At 41.2% G+C, this 18,984-nt stretch overlaps 1 protein-coding gene across 1 annotated transcript in view; it reads left to right on the top strand.

Moving 5' to 3' along the window:
• PKHD1 (PKHD1 ciliary IPT domain containing fibrocystin/polyductin) overlaps positions 1-18,984 on the top strand; it is a 1,684,711-nt gene that overhangs the window by 48,465 nt on the left and 1,617,262 nt on the right. Inside the window, exon 4 of the mRNA XM_069236642.1 lies at positions 13,697-13,841. Within this exon, the coding sequence (XP_069092743.1) occupies positions 13,697-13,841 (145 nt within the window). The remainder of the gene's footprint in view (positions 1-13,696; positions 13,842-18,984) is intronic.

Genomic DNA, 18,984 nt, shown 5'->3' with positions numbered 1-18,984 from the left:
ACTGAAACCCTAAATTAACCTGTGCTCACTCTCTGGTAGCTTGGCACAGAGGAATCAGGCTTAACATAGAGGCAGTGTGTAAAGTATGTGTGCAACACTTCAAACGGTAAAACAGTAAAAACACCACACAAAAAGATTTCACACTAGGTAAGAAAAACAGATCTGAATTTAATAAATAAAGCAAGACCAAAGCGACAAATAGAATCAGAGATATGACATTTTAAAGAATAAACTGCAATATAGCACCTAAAAGCGTAACGTGCCAACCGCTGGTCACACTGGCCAAGTCAAAGTCAAAAGCTTAAGCCAGTCGTGATGGAGGGCAGGTCGAATACAGTCCCAGATGAGTCACACTGGAGTTTTGCCTTCTCAAGAATTGTGTCAAGAGTCTCATTCGCGTGGAAGAAGTTTGCCGGGTGCAAGGAGAGCGTTGCTGATGATGGTGGCGGGGTGCGAGGAACAGGCTAGGCATCGCGTACAGATTGGCTGGAACCTTGTGGTCGTGATCCATGCGGGCAGGCGATGCTTTCTCTGTGAAGAGACGAGCTTGCGGCTACTCGCACTGGATTTCCGGGTGAGTAACGAGGTTCCAGAATGAACTGGCCCATTCGCGTTCGGGAGGAGCCCAAAAGCTTGACATTAATAGCTTAGAAACACTTCAAAGAGCCCATGACCTGAGTGATTACTCTTAGGGGTCAGGAGCTTGTTGAAGACAGGTCCAGGAGCTGTGGGGAGCCTGTTATGTTCCTGAGGCTGAGAACAGCAACTCAGCAGACTAGCCCTTTGAGTCATTCTGGGGTCCTGGGTTCAAGATGTGTTTGAGGTCCAGCTCTTCCTCTCCGAGAAAGAGGGCAGCAGACAGCAGATCAGCACAGCAAGCCAGCACCTCCTTCAGAGTTGCAGTCCAGCAGAATGGCAGTCCTTTCAGCAGCACAGCAGTCCTTCTTCCTGGCAGAGTATCCACAGATCCAGAAGTGTACTCAAGTGGTGGTGAACGAGGTCCAGTTCTTATACCCAGTGGTGCCTTTGAAGTGGGGGAGACTTCAAAGACAGGCCTGTGAAGTGCACAGTGGCCCTGCCCTTCCTGTCCTGGATCGAGACTCACTACATAAGGTATGCAGCCCTTTGTGCAGGGACAGGATATAGACTATTCAGTTTTGAGTGAGGCTGGGTCCAGCCCTCCCTCCCATCCTGCCAGGATGGCCCATTAAGTAACACCTATGCTCCCATTGCGTGTGGCTGTCTAGGGGGAATACACAAAGCCCAGCTGTCACCCACCCCAGACATGTAATCAGAGACAGGCAGCAGGCACCAAATGACTAAAGTAAGAAAATGCCAACTTTATAAAAGCGGCATTTTCAGAATTGCAATTTAAAATCCGACTTCACCATAAGTTTGTATTTTAAATTGTGATTACAGAGACACCAAACTTGAAAAATCTATCTCTTCACAATTTGGATTTACACTTATAAAATACTGTATAATAAAGTAATCCCAATGTTATCTTATGGGAAAGATAGGCCTTGCAGTAGTAACAAAGGACGTTGGGAGTTTTTCACTACCAGGACATGTAAGACTTAAAAGTACATGTCCTGCCTCTTAAATACATTGCACCCTGCCTCTGGGTTGTCCAGGGCCTACCATAGGGGTGACATGTTTATAGAAAGGAAAGGTTTGTGTCTGGCAAAAGGGTAATTTTGCCAAGTCGGCATGGCAATGTAAAACTGCATACACAGGCTCTGCAGTGACAGGTCTGAGACACGTGTAAGGGGCTACTTAAGTGGGAGGCACAATCAGTGCTGCATGCCCACTAGTAGCTTTGAATTTACATGCGTTGGGTACACATAGTACCACTTTATGAGGTACTTCTGAGTAAATTAAATATGCCAATTGGAGATAAGCCAGTATTGCCATGTTTAGGGGAGAGATCACAAGCACTTTAGCGCTGATTATCAGTGGTAAAGTGTACAGAGTCCTAGTACCAGCAAAACAAGGTCAAAGAAGTGGAGGAGGTAGGCAAAAAATGGGGGGGAGACCATCCTAAAGCTGTCAAGTCTAACAGGCAGTCTGTTGTTGCAAGTTTTTCATACATCTGATCCTTTGTTCCTCTGTGTGTAATTACTGATCACACAAAGTGGAAAAATGGCTTTTTAGTACCTATCTCTGTCTGTTTCTGCTTTGCTATAATCTGGTCAGGTGACCTCCGTGACACTTGTAGGGGTATCAGAGGGCTCTGTAAATGTACCACATAAATAAATAATTAACATGTTTTACAAGATTCTTGTATATATGTGGTATTTGCACAGCACAAAATGTCTTTTTAGGATATTCAGGAGACTTCTGGTTCCAGTGCTACTACAAAGACCAGTTGCACCTGACTAGGGACTATTTATGTCAGCATAGGGTTTGATTAGAGAATTTTGTGAGCTTTAAATTCGACAACTAAAAGCAGTCCCTTGACAGTTGTAGTCCTGCAGCAAAGTTACACCGGGAAAGTCAGTTAAATCCTGCATTCAGTCCTCTAAACCTCCTTCACATTAATGGAGGAAAGATCATGTTTCAGGCAAGCACTGTTTAGGTCTGGCCTAAAGACTGCTGCTGCTGTGTTACTTGCCTCATGTTTTGTAAACATATCCTACAAAACTACATAGATACATACAGGCTCTCAATCAACACTCTTTCACCATTAGTCTGTTCAGATCTCACTCAAATAATGCTCCATCCTACCTCCACAGTAGGTATAGGCCAATGGACTAGCCAAGCCCACTTCAGCAATTGGCTTCCTTCATTTTGAGTGACTGCATTTAGCCTTTGCACATGTATACGTACACCTATACAATTATTCACAACTAATAGCACATTGTAGGCACTTCTGGGGGCTGCTGTTCCCTATGTACAGTAGAGTATTGTCAACTATGTCCATAACTCTCAAGACATTTGTAAGTTTGCAATGCTGACTTGTTGCTTTTAATCAGCTTTGGTATATTTATTTATCCTTTAAAAATGATCACAAAATTACAAAGTGTTAGAGAAGTTCAAGTGTATATGCAAGTGTATATTCCAGTTTCTAGGTTAAAGCAACAGCCCCTCAGCTTTGTGGTTAATATTTCAGGCAATTGTGTCTAACCTGACAGGGACCTATGGTAATGGCTTAAGGAACTACAGTAGCCGTGTTGCCCTTTCACTTCTTTCCGATAGACTGGTGTTGCAGTAACACATATTCATTCTGTGCAGACTTTCCAGAATGCTAAAGTCATCCAGGATTATTTGTGCAGTTCTCATTATCCTTTGGGATGCACATCCTAATTCCTAAAAAAGAGAAGGTTTATTGTTGGAAGTCAGTCCAATGCAAATGTGAACTTGCAGAAGTTAATTATTTGTTTGTTGCGCTTGTTCGAGGAAAAGATGGACCTAGCTGTAAAGCAGCAGTGTATGTATTTTCTCAAGATCCCAAAGTTGTTTGTCTTTTGCATAACTCGCTCTTCCAGTGTCTAAGGGCCATATGTAGGAACACATTTTCCCATAGACACAGAATGGGTAAAACCCTTTGCTACATCTGGCCCTAAGTATACACCCAGGATATGGATGCCATTGTACTCTTCTCTGAGGACCTCTCTTTGTAGTATAGTGCAACTGCAGCTCTCCAGATCCACTGCAGTCTACTGTGAGGAACTCTGTTGGTAGGATAGTGCAATTTCAGCTTCTGTTAGGACCACTGTCAGTAATATAGGACAAATTCAGCTTTCAAGTACCCTTCTATTCTCCTGTGAGTATTATAGGACAAATTCAGCTTTCAAGTACCCTTCTATTCTCCTCTGAGAGCACCTGATTGCAGTACAGTGCAACAATCTTTCCATCTCCAGTGTACTCTCCTGTGAGGGCATCCGTAGGCTGCATAGTGACACTTCAGTTTTCTAGCACTTGTCTGAGGCTGTGGAGAACGTGGACCTAGATGCGGGGCAGTGCAGTGCTTAATACATTTTCTCAAGATGTCAAATTTGTCAGTACACACTCATGCCTTTTTTGTTTTGTATAATGCATGTATGTTTTTGCATTCATATAGAATAAATACCAGGGTTACTTAACTCACTCTTCTGAAACCTATGTATGAATAATGCAAGAAAGATTGGTTTATTTTCTTTTTTGTCTGGTATTACTATTGCTGTACAAATTTGTTGATAAAATATTGCAAATAGCAGAATTCAGGTAAAAAGTTGAGTTGGATAAAAATTAAGTTTTCACCCAGAAGGTGCTGCCATCCTCTGAATTTCATAACCCGCCTGCCCTTTATCGGCAGTAAACGTTTTATAAGAGATTGTTTAGCAGGGCTCTGGTCCCCCCCTCCTCCAATTTATAATTTTATGTGAGCATCCTTGTCTTCTCTTTGGTACAACTACTGTCCTTCATCGTCTGTGAGTTTTACATCTACGTTGTAGTCTTTGATGAGGGTTCATTTGCAAGGGCAGCCCCTCCACGAGAGCGGAGGAGCATCACCCCACTAAATAAAATGCCCCAAAATGCCCCAGAGCTGAAAAATAAAATAGTAATAAACTTTCTTTATTACCATTTTATGTTTCAGCACCCCGTCCTGAACAGAGTGTCAGGAACGGGCGGGGAGACTTCTGTACTGCTGCTGAGTGACAGCAGCAGGGAGCTGTGCACAATGCTTAAAGTGTGCATGTCCCTTTGGCCGGCCGCCTTGCGACGGCCAGCCTGACATGCGCACTTTAAACTTCTCTAACCCAGCTGTGTTAAGACAGCTGGGTTAGAGAAAGCACAGGCCTCCGGTGCTCTGGTGAGCGCTGAGAGAGGCTGCTTCCACCAATCCTAATGGTGGCTTTATGCTGGTTACCAGCATCAAACCAGCAACAGGATTTGTTATCGCTGTTTCCTTCTCCCCGCGCCGCATTGGAGCCACAACGAGGAGGACGCTGTGAGAGAGAGGAAGACCTGTTGCTTCAGGTAAGTGCCTTTTTTAATTAAAAAAAATATATTATTATTGTATCTCCCTCACTCCTGCCCCCCCTTACTATAAATACAAACCGGCTGCCACTGCTCATTTGGCTATATAGTGGAAAGTCTGCTCTCAAGCAATTGTTTTGTCCTGTAAGGACATCGGTGAGTTGTATAGTAAAACTGCAGCTTTCCTGGCCTGGCTTGGTTGCCAGTAGCCATTTACATTTTTGAATTGTTTAGGGACTCAGGTCTACTGGTCTGCAGGCAACAAAAGTAAATAAAATAAATTCCTGCTGCATGGCAAAACAAAAAAAATCCTTTATATACATAACCCATTAATGAAATAAATAACTCAATGTGTGGTGATAGCCTGCTTTTCATACGTAAAATACATAAACTAGTTCCTCATGCATTCCATAAAGTGCAAAAGAGCACATCTCAGTCAGCAGAAAGACATGAGAGTAAAATGCTAGTGTGGGATGATCCAAAATTAATTCAACAATCTTCCAAGGCTGACATGAAGCCCTCTATTTGTATCAAGAATGTACTGAATACAATATGTCTTCCAAAATAGGGTAGGCACCATTGCAGGCCAAACCTAATACATATCGGTGCAAGCACCATTACTCATGAAATCGAAAAATATACACACATTCTCATTCTTTTAATAAATGTATAATGCATTCATTATTGCTATATACAAGCCAACTTTGAGGCCAGGCCTCTGACCTATAGGCTTTGCCAATACTTGTTCCATTTGTTTGTGTATGTGCAGGGTACAAAAGTGTGTTCCCCCATTAGTGATGCAGACTCGGTCTGCAAACACAAAAGCACCCTCACCTACTTCAAAGATTCATTCTTCCAGGATCAACCCCAAATTTGCACCTTTGGTTCCAGGGGGAGTGAGGCTGCATTTGCCAAAATCTATCCAACTTACCTTAAAATGGGCAAGCAGCTCAGACACCGGCTTCCGTTTCCACTGAAGACTTGTTTCCTGTTTAGTTGCGTTATTTATCCTCCTTTATCCTGACTTGAGATAGATCACATTGTTATCAGTACACTAGCAGCACTGCGCACACAAGTGACATTTTTCTCTCTCCAGAATGGATATGCTTTCACATCACTCTCTCACCTCTTCTACCATCTCCTCAGCCAGCATGTGTTGTCCTGACACTGTGCACTGCTTTCTTTCTATCCCCCTGGTCTCTCCTAGCACCTGCCAGTCCCCATTATTAACTTTACAAATGCAAGATGCACTTGAAAGGTTTTTTTTTTACTTCTAAAGTAGTCACTGTGCTGCATGATGCAACATCCTGTGAAAGAACAAAAGAACTGTAGCGAAATGCCTCTTTGTGCATGATCACCCTCATTTTGACTGATTCTGTTGTTTTTGTACTCTAACCAGGCTCCAGTGCCTGGGCTCTGATCCCTTTAACATATCAAAACTGCCTATACTTCTACTGGCTTATTTTCCTTACCTATAAGTCCCTAGTATATGGTACAAAGTATACTCAGGGCCTGTAAGTTAAATGTTACTAGTTTACTGCGGCACCAGTGTGCCATCCACTACAGTGAGAGTGCAAACCTGACTGCAGGCCTACCCTGTTGCCTGCTTAGACAGTTTCAAAACTGCAAATTTGAACTGTATAAAATACCCTTCTGACAGACCTAAACACTCCTTTTAAATGTTAACAAGCTACTTCTAAGTAGGTCTTGATGCAGGTAAGACAGGGTGTATGGTATTTAAAAATAGGGCATGTAAAAGTGTAATGTTAAATATTTTCCTTGCAGTGAAAAAAGGCATTAAACGTTATTTTTACTGTAACAGGATTTACTGTTTATTAGAACAGTGGGATACCATATTAAATTTGATATTGTTACTCTGCCCAGGAAACAAGTACAAAGTTCATTCTTGGTCTCTTAAAAATATTTATTAAAAGCTGAATAACCCCTTAGATGAGGTGTGAACTTGCTCATGGTTAAGACAAAGGCCTTGGATGTGAGAAGGTGTTCTGTTGCTTTAGAAGGCTGAACCTATGGGTAGTGCCCAATAACTTAATTAACTTCAAAGAGACCTAGCCTGTCACAGGCAGATGTAATTAACACCTTGGCCTGCTCCCTTTTTTGTGTCTCTTGTCAGTCAGGCACCATTCCCAGTGGGAGAGAAGCTGCCCCCAAAAATGGTTTTGAATGACCACAGATGTGGGCTTGTATATTTTCCTGGCCAGACCTTTAGCATGGGCATAGGAGCTCTGCACAGGGCCATGAAAGGATCTAGCATGTTGGATGTAAGTAGAAAGGGGAACTGTGGTATTGTTTGCAGCAAGACACACAGAAACAGCTACAAAATTAGGTAGTATTATCCCTGTCAGACTTTTTCCCTATAGGTTAGCGAGGGGCTTGGATTCACTCTCACCCACAGGCTAGTGCCAGGCATAAATGTGGCATCCTTTCAAAACACTACTAAAACTGTGGAAGACAGGGGGACTGCACCTGCTTTTGAGATCAGTAAGGAGACGTGAAAGGCTGCACCTGCTTCCACTTGTTTCCAGAACAAAGAAGTGGACTCCAGGGGTTAGTTGGCTGAACTCCTCTTAAGCTACAGCAACACAACAAGCTGCTAGAAACCCTTGTTCCTGAAGAGCCCAGCTGACCAGTTCCAACTGGACCCGCCCAAGACCCTGCTGATGGCTTCTGGTCTAGCAAGTCGTTTTTTTAAACTTTATTTATCTTTTGTAGTCATACCATACAATCAGAAGTCAATTCTCCCAAACACTAGAGAGGGATACCGATTTGTATATGCATCTTACCCATTACATATACCATTCACCACAGTTTCGATGCTGACTGGGCCAGTGTTTGTGTGTAGAGGGGAGAAGAGGACCCTTTGTGGTATGGACAGAGGCAGAGGGCCTGGAAAGACCACTTGTCTGTGCATGTAAAAAAAGAGTGCAGTGTTCATGCCGCATACGCCAGATTAAATGGTTGGTTAGTGGGCGGAAGCCTGGGATCCCAGTGTCAGAAGATAGTCCCTTAGAGGCTGCCATATGTCTTTCGGTCTTGAGGTCGGTAGTTTTAAAGCTGTTTATAATTTACTGGGGTGTTGCAGTACATGAGACATTTGATCTAGTCTGCTATCTCAAGCGGATACTTGCTTCTCAGTGTATGGCTAGCTCCCTTCTGGTCAATAGTAATGCTATGACTATGAAGCGACGCACTGGTTTGGTACGTCTAATACATACCCCAGCAGAGTCAGTAAAGGAGTGGGCTCAAGTGCATTATTTGCCATCAAGGCAAGTTGTTCAAACATCTTCTTCCAGAACAGCGCAATATTGCTGCATGTCCTTGTCATGTGGACAAAGTTTGCTGCAGTTGTATGACATTTCGGGCAGTCAGAGGATAGCGTTGGGTCAATTTGTGCCATGGCCGCAGGTGTAATATATGCTCTACATAGGAACTTATATTAAAGGAGTTTATGGCGATGATTAAAGGATATAAGACACGTCTGTTCACAGCAAGCATACCAAATCTTACCAATTAGCTGATGTCCCAAATCTGTTTGTCACGTGTCTCTGACCTTACAAATGTGTGCCGGGTAGAGGTTTAGGCAAGTATGATATAATTTGGAAAGCAGTCTACTTTCGTCACCATCCTTAATTACTAGAGACAATGGTGGAAAATCATCAGGGGCTAGGGGATATGATGGGATTTGGGTGCGCAATGCATTTTGCAGTCGTCGAAGCACAAAGTAATCCATAAATGTGGCATCTCAAAATCTATCGTTGTCCATACAGCTGAAGACGTCCATCAGGGAAGAGATCCTGAAGGTAAGTAAAGCATGGGTCGCTAACATGCGGTTGACTAGTTTCTCTGTTGTAATGGGAAGCCAAGGGTTGTCTGCCAGTGGGGTTGCTGGAGAGTATCCAGCAAGTGGTGGATAAGGGCTGTATGTCTGGTCTAACGAGAGGCCCATGGGCAACAGAGTATGCAGTGGTGTTGGGGCTGCCATGTCTTTTTCGGGTTTAGAGTAAGGTAGGCGAGCATCAATGTGGTATCAATGTCGAGCATATTGACACTGTGCTGTCGGATAATGCAAGTGGAAATACGGAACTCCAAATCCCCCCATTCATATGGGAGTATTAAGGTATCCCACCCAATGCAGTGCTGTTTGTCCACCCATATAAGTCTCAGCAGTATAATTAATTGAAGATGCAAAGAAGGAACTGGTTAGTTGGAAGGGGATGTTCTGAAAGAGGTACGAAAAACAAGGCACTATCACCATTTTTAAAATGGTGATATGACCAGCTATAGATAATGGAAATTGGTCCACTTGGGCGGTCAATTTATTTACTGCTGGGCCATAATTTAGGCAAACTAACTGTATACCCAAATACCTTATGGGGTCATCATGCCACTTCATGGGGAACTTGAAGTGCATTAGGGTTGTTGTGTCTGTAAGTGGAAATAACTCTGATTTAGCCCAGTTAATGTTGAAACCTGAAAAAACAGTATCAAGCTATCCCCTGAGGATCAGCTCCAGGTTTGTAGTAGGGTGTCGTATGAACAACAATATGTTGTGCGCATATAAGAAGATTAAAAGTGGGCCTGATTTGAACTCCAGGCCCTGATGTAAATGCTCCTCCTGCAGTTGTTGTACTAGGGGATCCATTGCTATAATAAAAAGATGTGGCGATAGAGGGCATCTTTGACACGTTCACCTAGTGATTGCAAAAAGGGCCGATAGTGTACAATTCATGTTAATTGGGGCTGTTGGTTGTGTGAATAAGAGCTTGATTAATGGTGTGAAATTACGTGGAATGCCCAGCTTGCAGGAATGGCATTCCAATGAATCAAATGCTTTCTCTGTATCTAGCAAGGCCACCAGAGCAGGCACCGATAGGGAGATTCTATTAAGTACCGCAAACTCTGTGCGCAAGTTGAGTGATGTTGACCGATGTGGAACAAAGCCTGACTGGGCAGGGAAACGATCTGGTCCATCAGTAGGTCAAGATGTGTGGACAGTAGCTTGGCCAATATTCTAATATTGAAGTTCAGCAAGGAAAGCGGTCAATACAACCTGGTCTATTGAGGGTCCTTGCCTGGTTTCAAAAGCAGTATAATCACTGCTTCTCACAATGTGGGTAGAAGGGTACCCTTCTCCTGGGCCTCTGAGTACGTAGTGAGGGTATGTTTGATCTTCCCCTGGGGGACCTCAGCATTCTGGCTAGCGTCCGGCCTGGTCTTTCCCCTTCCCTTTAACGACAGGCCACAGATTATTTACCCAAGTAATACGTTTCATGGTTTGCTTGATCCTGAAACTCAGCCAATAGCTTAGTGCGTTAATGTAATTGAGAGTCATCATGTTGCTGAACATTTAACAGGTCCAAGGCCATTAGGTCTGCCTCTACCAGTGCTAGGCTTCTGCGCAGGTCTCGCAGTAGCCCTGAGTGCTTGGCTATACCTATGCCCCAGGTGTAGGCTTTAAAGGCCTCCAATAGGGTGGCTTGCAATTGAACTGAGTCTTTATTAAGCTCAAAATACTCAAGAATTGCGGTGCGGAGTTCAGAATGAAATTGGTCATCATGCAGTGCCATATTGTGGAAGAGCCACTGTTGTTCTATACCTCCCCCCACTGGAGTATGTAATGTCACCAACATCAGAGAGTGTTCGTGGGAGATGCTTGATGGTCCCAAGCCATGGAGTAAGCGTGGCAGACAAGAGCCAGTAGTCGATACGTGTCCATGTGTTGTGGAGTGCTGAGTGGAACGTGTAGGCCGGGGCTGTGTCATGTAGTAGGCACCAGGGATTGTTGAGGATATAGTTATCACAGATATTCCGCAGTACTTGCCGTGAGTCGGGCTTTCCCACGGAAGCCTGTGCCGTGGTATATAGAGCGGGGCCCATAAGCATATTGCGTCCAAGCGGTCAATAAGGGTCTGTAGTGTCTGAAAAAACTCTGGAGCATCTGCGTTAGGTGCATAGATGTTGACAAGTAATATACACTGTCCCGTTAGGGCACCGGCTACTAAGACGTATCTGCCCCCTTCTTCACCACAGGTGTCATAGTGGTGGAAGGGTAAGTTTTTATGAATCAGCGTGCTGACTCCCCGTGAGTAGGTACTGTAACTTGAAAAATATTGATGCGGCCAACAGACTGTTGCAAATGTATGCACAGGTTTTGGCGGTAAATGTGTCTCCTGCAAAAAGGAGATCTGTGCACCATGTCTGTGTAAATCCTGCAAAACCTGTTTGCCCTTACGTGGGTTATTTAGGCCTGGGATATTCCTGGGATGTTCCAGGACAGCCTAGTGGTGTCTGCAATCAGGCTTGTGACGTTATGTGTGGTCGTCATTCTAGAGATGGGATGAGTGGTGATGGATCAGGAATAGCATGTGTGTGCTGCTATGTATATATGCAATAAAACAATGATAAACAGTCCCACAATCATCGACCTTCCTCCCACTACCCACACCCGGCGAAAACTTTCTCATCGAATCCCAGTGATACCAAGAAAGAAGAACAACAAAAAACATCTCCCAAGAACTGTGTGGTATTAACCACAGGGACGGGGCAACAGTAGAGCAGGGTGGCACCGGTTGTATAATTGTTCAGCAATAATCAGGAATCAAAGGTGGGTCATATTAGTGGTCATGCTCAAAGCGACCCTGGAATAACCGTGTGGAAGTTAGGGGCCAACAATCAACAAAGCAATGCAGGACATATACTTAGAACAATAGTAATCATGGAGGATAGGAGAGACCCTCAGTCTGGTGGGAATCATTCCATGCTGGCGGCAACCTGGGAGTCCCGTGGTGAGTGATCCGGGATACCACGTGTGTGCGACTTCCTGGTACGTATCTAGTAGCTTTCTAGAAGCACCTGTGCATAGCGAGCCCAACATGCAGCAGGGCTTCAATCCTCTGCATTGCCGCCTTACTTTACGCGGATTGCTGAGTCAAGGGGTATGGTACAAAGGGCACTTGAGCCTGAGTGTACTACTGGCTCCAAGACTTCCGCCTCACACTTTCCAGTCTCAGCCACTTGTTTGAAGCTAGCTCTGTCGATCTTTAGGTGTGAGTAAAGTGCTCAGTTCTGGCCCATACTGATTCATTGTGCCTGTTCAGAAAACGTTGTGGCCTTTCGTTCCCTTGGTGCAATGCAAGCAGACTTTGTGTTGTACCTTGAGGTTACTGATGGACAAAGACTAATTATGAAAAGAAAATAGACGACTTCACTATTAGACTAGTGTGAGAAGGGGAGTCTGCGTATGCTAGTCTGTACATAGCACTGATATCAGACAGGGTAGCGGTACCAAACAACTTGAAGTTTTAAGACATCTTTGCCATGAAAATAACAGAGAAAAATTGTTTCTCTGTTTTTTTAACAAGGGCTGTATTTGCCACCTCTAAATTGGAAATTTAAAATTAACATAACATTCTTGATGAATATCATTTTTGGTAGTTTCTCTGAGAGGGATAATAGCATGCAGGGCAGTTTACATGCAGAAGAGCCTTTTAAGGAGGGATCACAGAAGCATGGGGTAGGATCTTGCCCCAGGGATTTACATCTCTTAGTCTGGCCTAAGAATTAGACATTGACGTTGTGATCATTTGATATGAGCATGATCTGCAGCTGACATTTCTGGTAATTTCTGTCAGCTTTGTTTTTCCCTTGTGGGTTATATGTTGACCAGGTACAGCTGATGGGCTATTCCGAGGAGGTGGGGTACAGTAGACCCCACCATTAATTAGATGAATGGGATGATGATAAAGGCTGTGGGTTCTGTACAGAGGTGGGGTGGCAGTGTTTCTTTTGTTTTCATGGGCTTTTAATGACTATTTGTAGTTTTTTAAAAAAGTATTGGTGCATTTTCGGTGCATTATTTCATCTCTTAATTGACTAGTATTTAGTGACCAATTATCGCAAAAGTTATAACTAATTTGTGAGTTGAAAAATATCATGGCCGGTCCTGAATGGGGAGTGGTCTGCGACAAACAAATTATATTTCCAGGCTATACCAAAAACAGAAGATTTTTAGTTTACTTGGGAAACTTTATCCTAATCAATCTGGTCAGGGACATCTTTTTAACCAATTTCAAGGGCTCATCTCTCCTACTTCCCAACAAAGGTTTTCCTATTCCCTATCCAGTACACAGAGCCACAGTATGCGTTGAGGTATTATTCCATCTGAAAACGTCACTTGCTTGCAGCTTGGGTTACACTCTTCCTATTAGAGGAAAGCAAGTCTAGGTTGTATATCACTGGCCCACATTTAAAGTCATGTAGTGGGCAAAAATAACTGTGGCCTTGATAGTGAGGCACAGTAATTACGAGAAGCTGTGAAGAATACAAGCATTAAACTGATTACTTTTGTTTTTCTCCATCTGATAAGGGGTAATCTGTTCCCAAAATTTGAATGCCTTCAAGAAATACATTTACGTTTTGGTAAAGGATTGTTGAAATACAGCATTACACAGATCTAAATATGTTGATAGTGATGAACACTTGATATAATAGAATGAAAAAAATACTTCATTACTGCCTTAGGTGTAAAACATTGAGTCAAGTAAAAGGTTCTTTGCTAAATGCTATGTTAATTTGTATCAGTGCTCCGAGGGGAGCCCTGGTCAACAGCAAACCTCTTTTACCGAAGGTATTGCTTAAAATAATGCACAACATATCATGGAACTACTGTGCAGGATAAACTAAATCTCAAGCGTTGTGCTCTTTTCACCCACAGGTTTACATCACAAGGAACTTGTATCCATGATGGCTGCAAGTACTTCTCGCTTGGAGGTATACCTTTTGAAGTCACCCATTCAAAGGATACCCTGCGATCTTCATCCTGTCTTTTCGGAGGCATTCTCACTCAAATGCAAAACAAGGTCTGTAATTGCAGCAAAACTGTTTTATCATTGTGCTGATTTCTCTTGTGATCTCCCATGTAGTCATGTTGGTGCACACTATTTAGTTGACGCGGGGCAAACAGCATGGAAAAATTTAATGTAAACGGAGTGAAAAAAATACACAGCCAAAGATGACTTAAGAAATAATGGTATTTGCAATGAGAACTGATGGAGGTGTCATCCAAAACCAACTGTATGTGTGGGTAAGTCACACAGGAGGCAAGCCAGAAACCTAAATAAATGCTTATACCATAACACAGTGGACAAACATAAGAAAGGAGAGAAAAATAGCATGTTGAGGATTGGTAGAATTTGCCAATCAATGTTGAAGCAAACATCAGTTAGATGGATGGGAAGACTTGTCTATTTTCTATCATCTTGCCTGTTAAAGAAAACTTCCACTGGTAGAACATTCCCTTTCCATTGGCTAAGCCTGACCTTGATGCAAAAGCAGGATCGATAACCTTCTATTGAAATTGGATTGTAATAACCACGCTAGAAAATATCTGCCCATATTATGTTCCCTCTGGCAGATGCCAACTGCTGAGGAGTTGCTAATGTTGAAACTTCAAATAAATATAGGGAAAAGGTCACTATATTGGCGCAAGTGATTGCTGATCTGTGGTTCAAGCCAATAAGTTCACCTACAAGTTATGACTATCTGAAAAGCTTTGCCTGTCAGTGAGTTTGAAGACTGAATGTATCTTAAGATTTGCATGAGATAACTAGGGTCAAAAAGTTCTACCCAGGTAAATAGTTGCCAGGTTTTTATAAATATTATATGAAAGAAAAAATCTGCAGTTTGAGCACACACCTCTTGCTAGAGAATCCTCAATGAATGGTAAAAGACATATTATAGAATTTTTTTCAAAGTATTTTATTTAAACTAAGTGAGTTCAGACTGAGGGATGTTTTAAATGAGAAATTGGGTTATTTTCATGATAAAAAACTACATTTTAGATTTATTATACTAAAGCTGTGGTACTTATTGACTAAGCACATGGAAACTTTAATGAGAATTATTTATAATTCACAATCAGCACAATAATACATGCTTAAATTTTTTATGGGAGGATATTTTGGTTATATAAACAAAACTCCAATATGGCTGTGGTGCACACCCTGATTTTCTAGTTTTTGAACTTTGACACAGCCTATTGCCCCAGTCTGGAACGTTACCAGATGGCGCTATTTTTATAAAAGATATTAAGGAGATAATGTTTATCACAAACCATATTTTTTGTTAATGATAGCTTATCTTACAACCCTGAGGCCTATTAAAGCAGCCTCTCACTTCCTATGGTAATTTTTTAATTATGTAACAAACAATATAGTGGATTCCCTGTTAACATGGGACTAGGCAGGGACTTACAAGGTCAATAGAAGGTGTGACCCAGTGGCTTTATATGCTACAATATCAACCGCAAAAATATTGTGATACAAAAATAAGTATATAAATGGGACATGGCAAATGCACAATTTCAACTCAAAATATGAATTCAGTTTTATACAGAAGCAGACCAATTTTTAAAAGTACAAAAACCTATTACTCAAACCATAAAATTAAAATGTAAATACATTTTTTAATAATTATAATTAACTCTACTCTCCCAAAACAATAAAATAACCAACATCTTATTGAAAAATAACATTAAAGGATAACCAAAATATACATTACATGCCAAAATATGACAAACACAATGACTGAATCTGAACCTCACAAAAATATTCTAAATAAACTAACAATAAAACACTACCCATCGAATCTCCCAATAAACAACGTAGCCTGTAATATGAAATTATGATAATTTGTACACCCAAAATGCATGACCCCATCACTTATAATTATCCCTTATTAAAATACAATTAGAACCTGTTTAGTCATTTAGAAGTATAATACTGCCCAAAAGAACACACACAGTGCTTTAAAAATATAAGGTAGCAGAAAAAATATGTACCAAAAACATTTATTTAAAACAATATAAAAAGAAACAATGCAACTACAAAACTAAGGCTAACTTTATTAAACGCTGTGCCCTAGTAAGCAATATTTAAAACAAAGCTCTTATAAACAAATACAAAAAGATAAATTTACCTTTGATAGTATGTCCCACAATATTTTTGCAGTTACAATATTTTTACCACAATAATGTGGTACAGAGATGTTTCCAATTTGATATTCAGGTATCATATCAACATGAAAGAGCATGAAATCATTTCTTTGGGAAATAAATGAGGGGGGCTCTGGGTCCACTTCAATTTTCTGGCCAAGTAGGACACTTTCTTTGCCTTGATACCAGCCTGAAACCAGTTATTCAAATACACTGACAGTTCTCTGGGTGATTGAAGGAAAGAAGGATGAGGTGCAACAGATTCTTTGATCTTGGAGCAAAGTAGCCTAAGAGTGAAATTCAAAAATGTCAGTGGAGTCTGCTTAAGAGTGAAATTTCAGAACAACAAATGCGCCTACAAACATACTCTGCTTATTTGCATGTTCAATACATATGGTGCAGATAATATAGGTCTTGATTCGCCAAACGAATTTTATAATATGAAAAGGAGTACTCCACTAGTAGTACCCACTATTAGTAGTTGATTCACCAAAGGAATTTTATAGTATGAAAAGCAGTACTCCACTAGTAGTACCCACTACTAGTACTTCATGTACTATAAAATGCAGTTCACAAAACTAAGGCAAACAAACTCCAACTCTAATTCTTCTTTCTTTTCTGTATGGAAACATCTACGACAGTGGTGGAAATCTACACACAAACGTAAGTATAGCATTTAGTAGTAAAGGTGAGAGCGACAAGGGGGGAGTGGTGGGGAATAATTACGAAAAAATGAACAGAGTTAATGGAAATTTAAGGAGGGTGTAGAGATGTGCTTGCAAGAGAAGAATTGTATGAGTATTCTTGATGATGTAACTAAGAATGTGGGGATGGTGGAATTCTGGAGAAAAAGCTGTTAGTTGAGCTGGAAGCTGGGAGTTACTGCTGCTGTAGAAGAAGACTTCTTAAAAATAAAGAACTTTGCAGGTCATACAGAATTGCGGAGTTACTACAGAGGGGTTCAGGGAGGGACATATAAGATTTGGACAGTTTACAGTCACAAAATACACTTCTAATTCTACTACAGTCCTTATAATAGTAAAACAGACTTGAACACACTCCAGCCCAGCCCTGGAGTTAAGTCAGTCGCTACATTTGGCTACATTTGGCCAGCCAGTGGCACTGCAAAACACTCCTATAAAAAATAATGAAAGCAGGCTATAATACTAGGTCCCATGAGAAAAATGGAAAATAAATTAAATTAATTCTAAATTGAAAATATATTAGTTTTAAATTTAAAAAAATGATTGGTATGCAGTGATACATAAACTTTAGAAACCACTGCATAGTTTACAATTCCACTGACAGAGCGGCAGAATTTCAATTTACCAGTAATTCTGTGTTACAAGAGTAACACGGAATTACCAAAATTCCTCCAATTCCACCCAGGCTTGCTTATTAAGTGTAATAGTGTAAACCACTGTTAATCTATGGGAGAGTCAACCTTGCCACAACAAAAATTACTTTAGAGATTTTTCATTGCCAGAAAATGTAAAACATTAAATGTACATTTTCTACTTTTAAATACTATGCACCCTGTTCTGTGGGCTCTTAAGACCTACCTTAGGGGTGACATATATATTAAAAAAGAAGGCTTGGGACTGGCAAAAGATGTATTTCGCCAGGTGAAAATGGCATTTTAAAAGGGCACACCCAGAATACAGTGACAAGCCTGGAGACATTCTTTACAGGGCTACTGCAGTGGGTGATACAACGAGTGCTATAGCCCACAAGTAGTGTTGAAGTTACTGGCCCTGGATACAGGTGTACATCTATGTTTCTTTTTGGTACCTCGCATATTGCACTTTATTATTATGAAATAAAAAAACCTTTTTGAATTAGCAAATCAATTTGTACTGGTTAGTGCCGTCTCCTGGATTCCTAGGAGAAAATCATATATATATGTTTATATATATATCTTTCTGAAAGAATTCAATTACCAACCGGCACTCAAAACAACTGTGATGTTTATTTAAGGCTTAAAGATCTCTCACAGAATCGACTTGCACTGCCAATGCGTTTCAACCATAACGGTCTTCTTCATTGGCCCAAGTCATTACAGAGGCCGCCCCTCCTTTGGAACATATACCATTAGCCATCATAGACATAAAGAAAATCCTGAGTAAGTACTATATGTGGATTTGAATAGCCCAAGATATATACATAGAGCCAAAATATCTTAACCAGAGACAAAAATTATTACATCTTACATTAAGACATATTCACATCCAAAAAAGAAAAAATGATTACAAAATATATAATAAATCATTAATACTAAATCTCAAAGTAACATATTCAGTGCTGACACTATTCCACCTCATAGCGGACAATTACTGGTAAATCCCCACATATTAATTCTGCCATCATGCATATAGTCCACATCATGATGATATATAATTCCGGGAGTACAGGCCAGTCCTAAAAAGCAAGTCAGATTTACAGATCCCAAGTGGCTCACTTGCCAATTATAGTTTTGTCCGTGCTATGTCAAAATTACCCAATATGCACAAAGAGTTCCTCATCCTTCAACTGAGGCGGGTGATGGCTGTAAGCATGTAAAATACTATTCCCCATCGTACTCTTCCTAAAGAGTTTAGTCTGTAGAGTAACTCCCTAAACTGTGTCCTCAACATCCAAAAATTCAATGACCTGTCTGTGTATTTTATGTGTAAATCTGAGATGAAAATCATTGATAGGTAACCAGTCCAAAAAATCATGTAGTAATGTCTCTGGACCATCCCAAATTGCATCACCCGCCTCAGTTGAAGTGGAGTATACCCTTTGGGGAATTTCTCAGGGCAAAAAGAAATTGCAGTACATTCCAGAGTTTCCAGAATGAACAAGCAAACATGATTAGGAGGTTCAGATGGAGGGGATACCCAATAAAAGTAATTAAAGACGCCTGTCAAAAGATGGAGGAGGTCCAAAGGAACGATCTGTTAATTCCAAAAAAGAAAAAAGAAAATGAAAATGCTCTGAGAATTATAACCACTTTTAGAGCTTATTCGCCC

The sequence above is a fragment of the Pleurodeles waltl genome, chromosome 5 (genome assembly GCF_031143425.1).
Source record: "Pleurodeles waltl isolate 20211129_DDA chromosome 5, aPleWal1.hap1.20221129, whole genome shotgun sequence".
NCBI classification, from domain to species: Eukaryota; Metazoa; Chordata; class Amphibia; order Caudata; family Salamandridae; genus Pleurodeles; species Pleurodeles waltl.
Note: the sequence above shows the minus strand (reverse complement) of the source record. Positions and strands in the feature narration are given on the sequence as shown.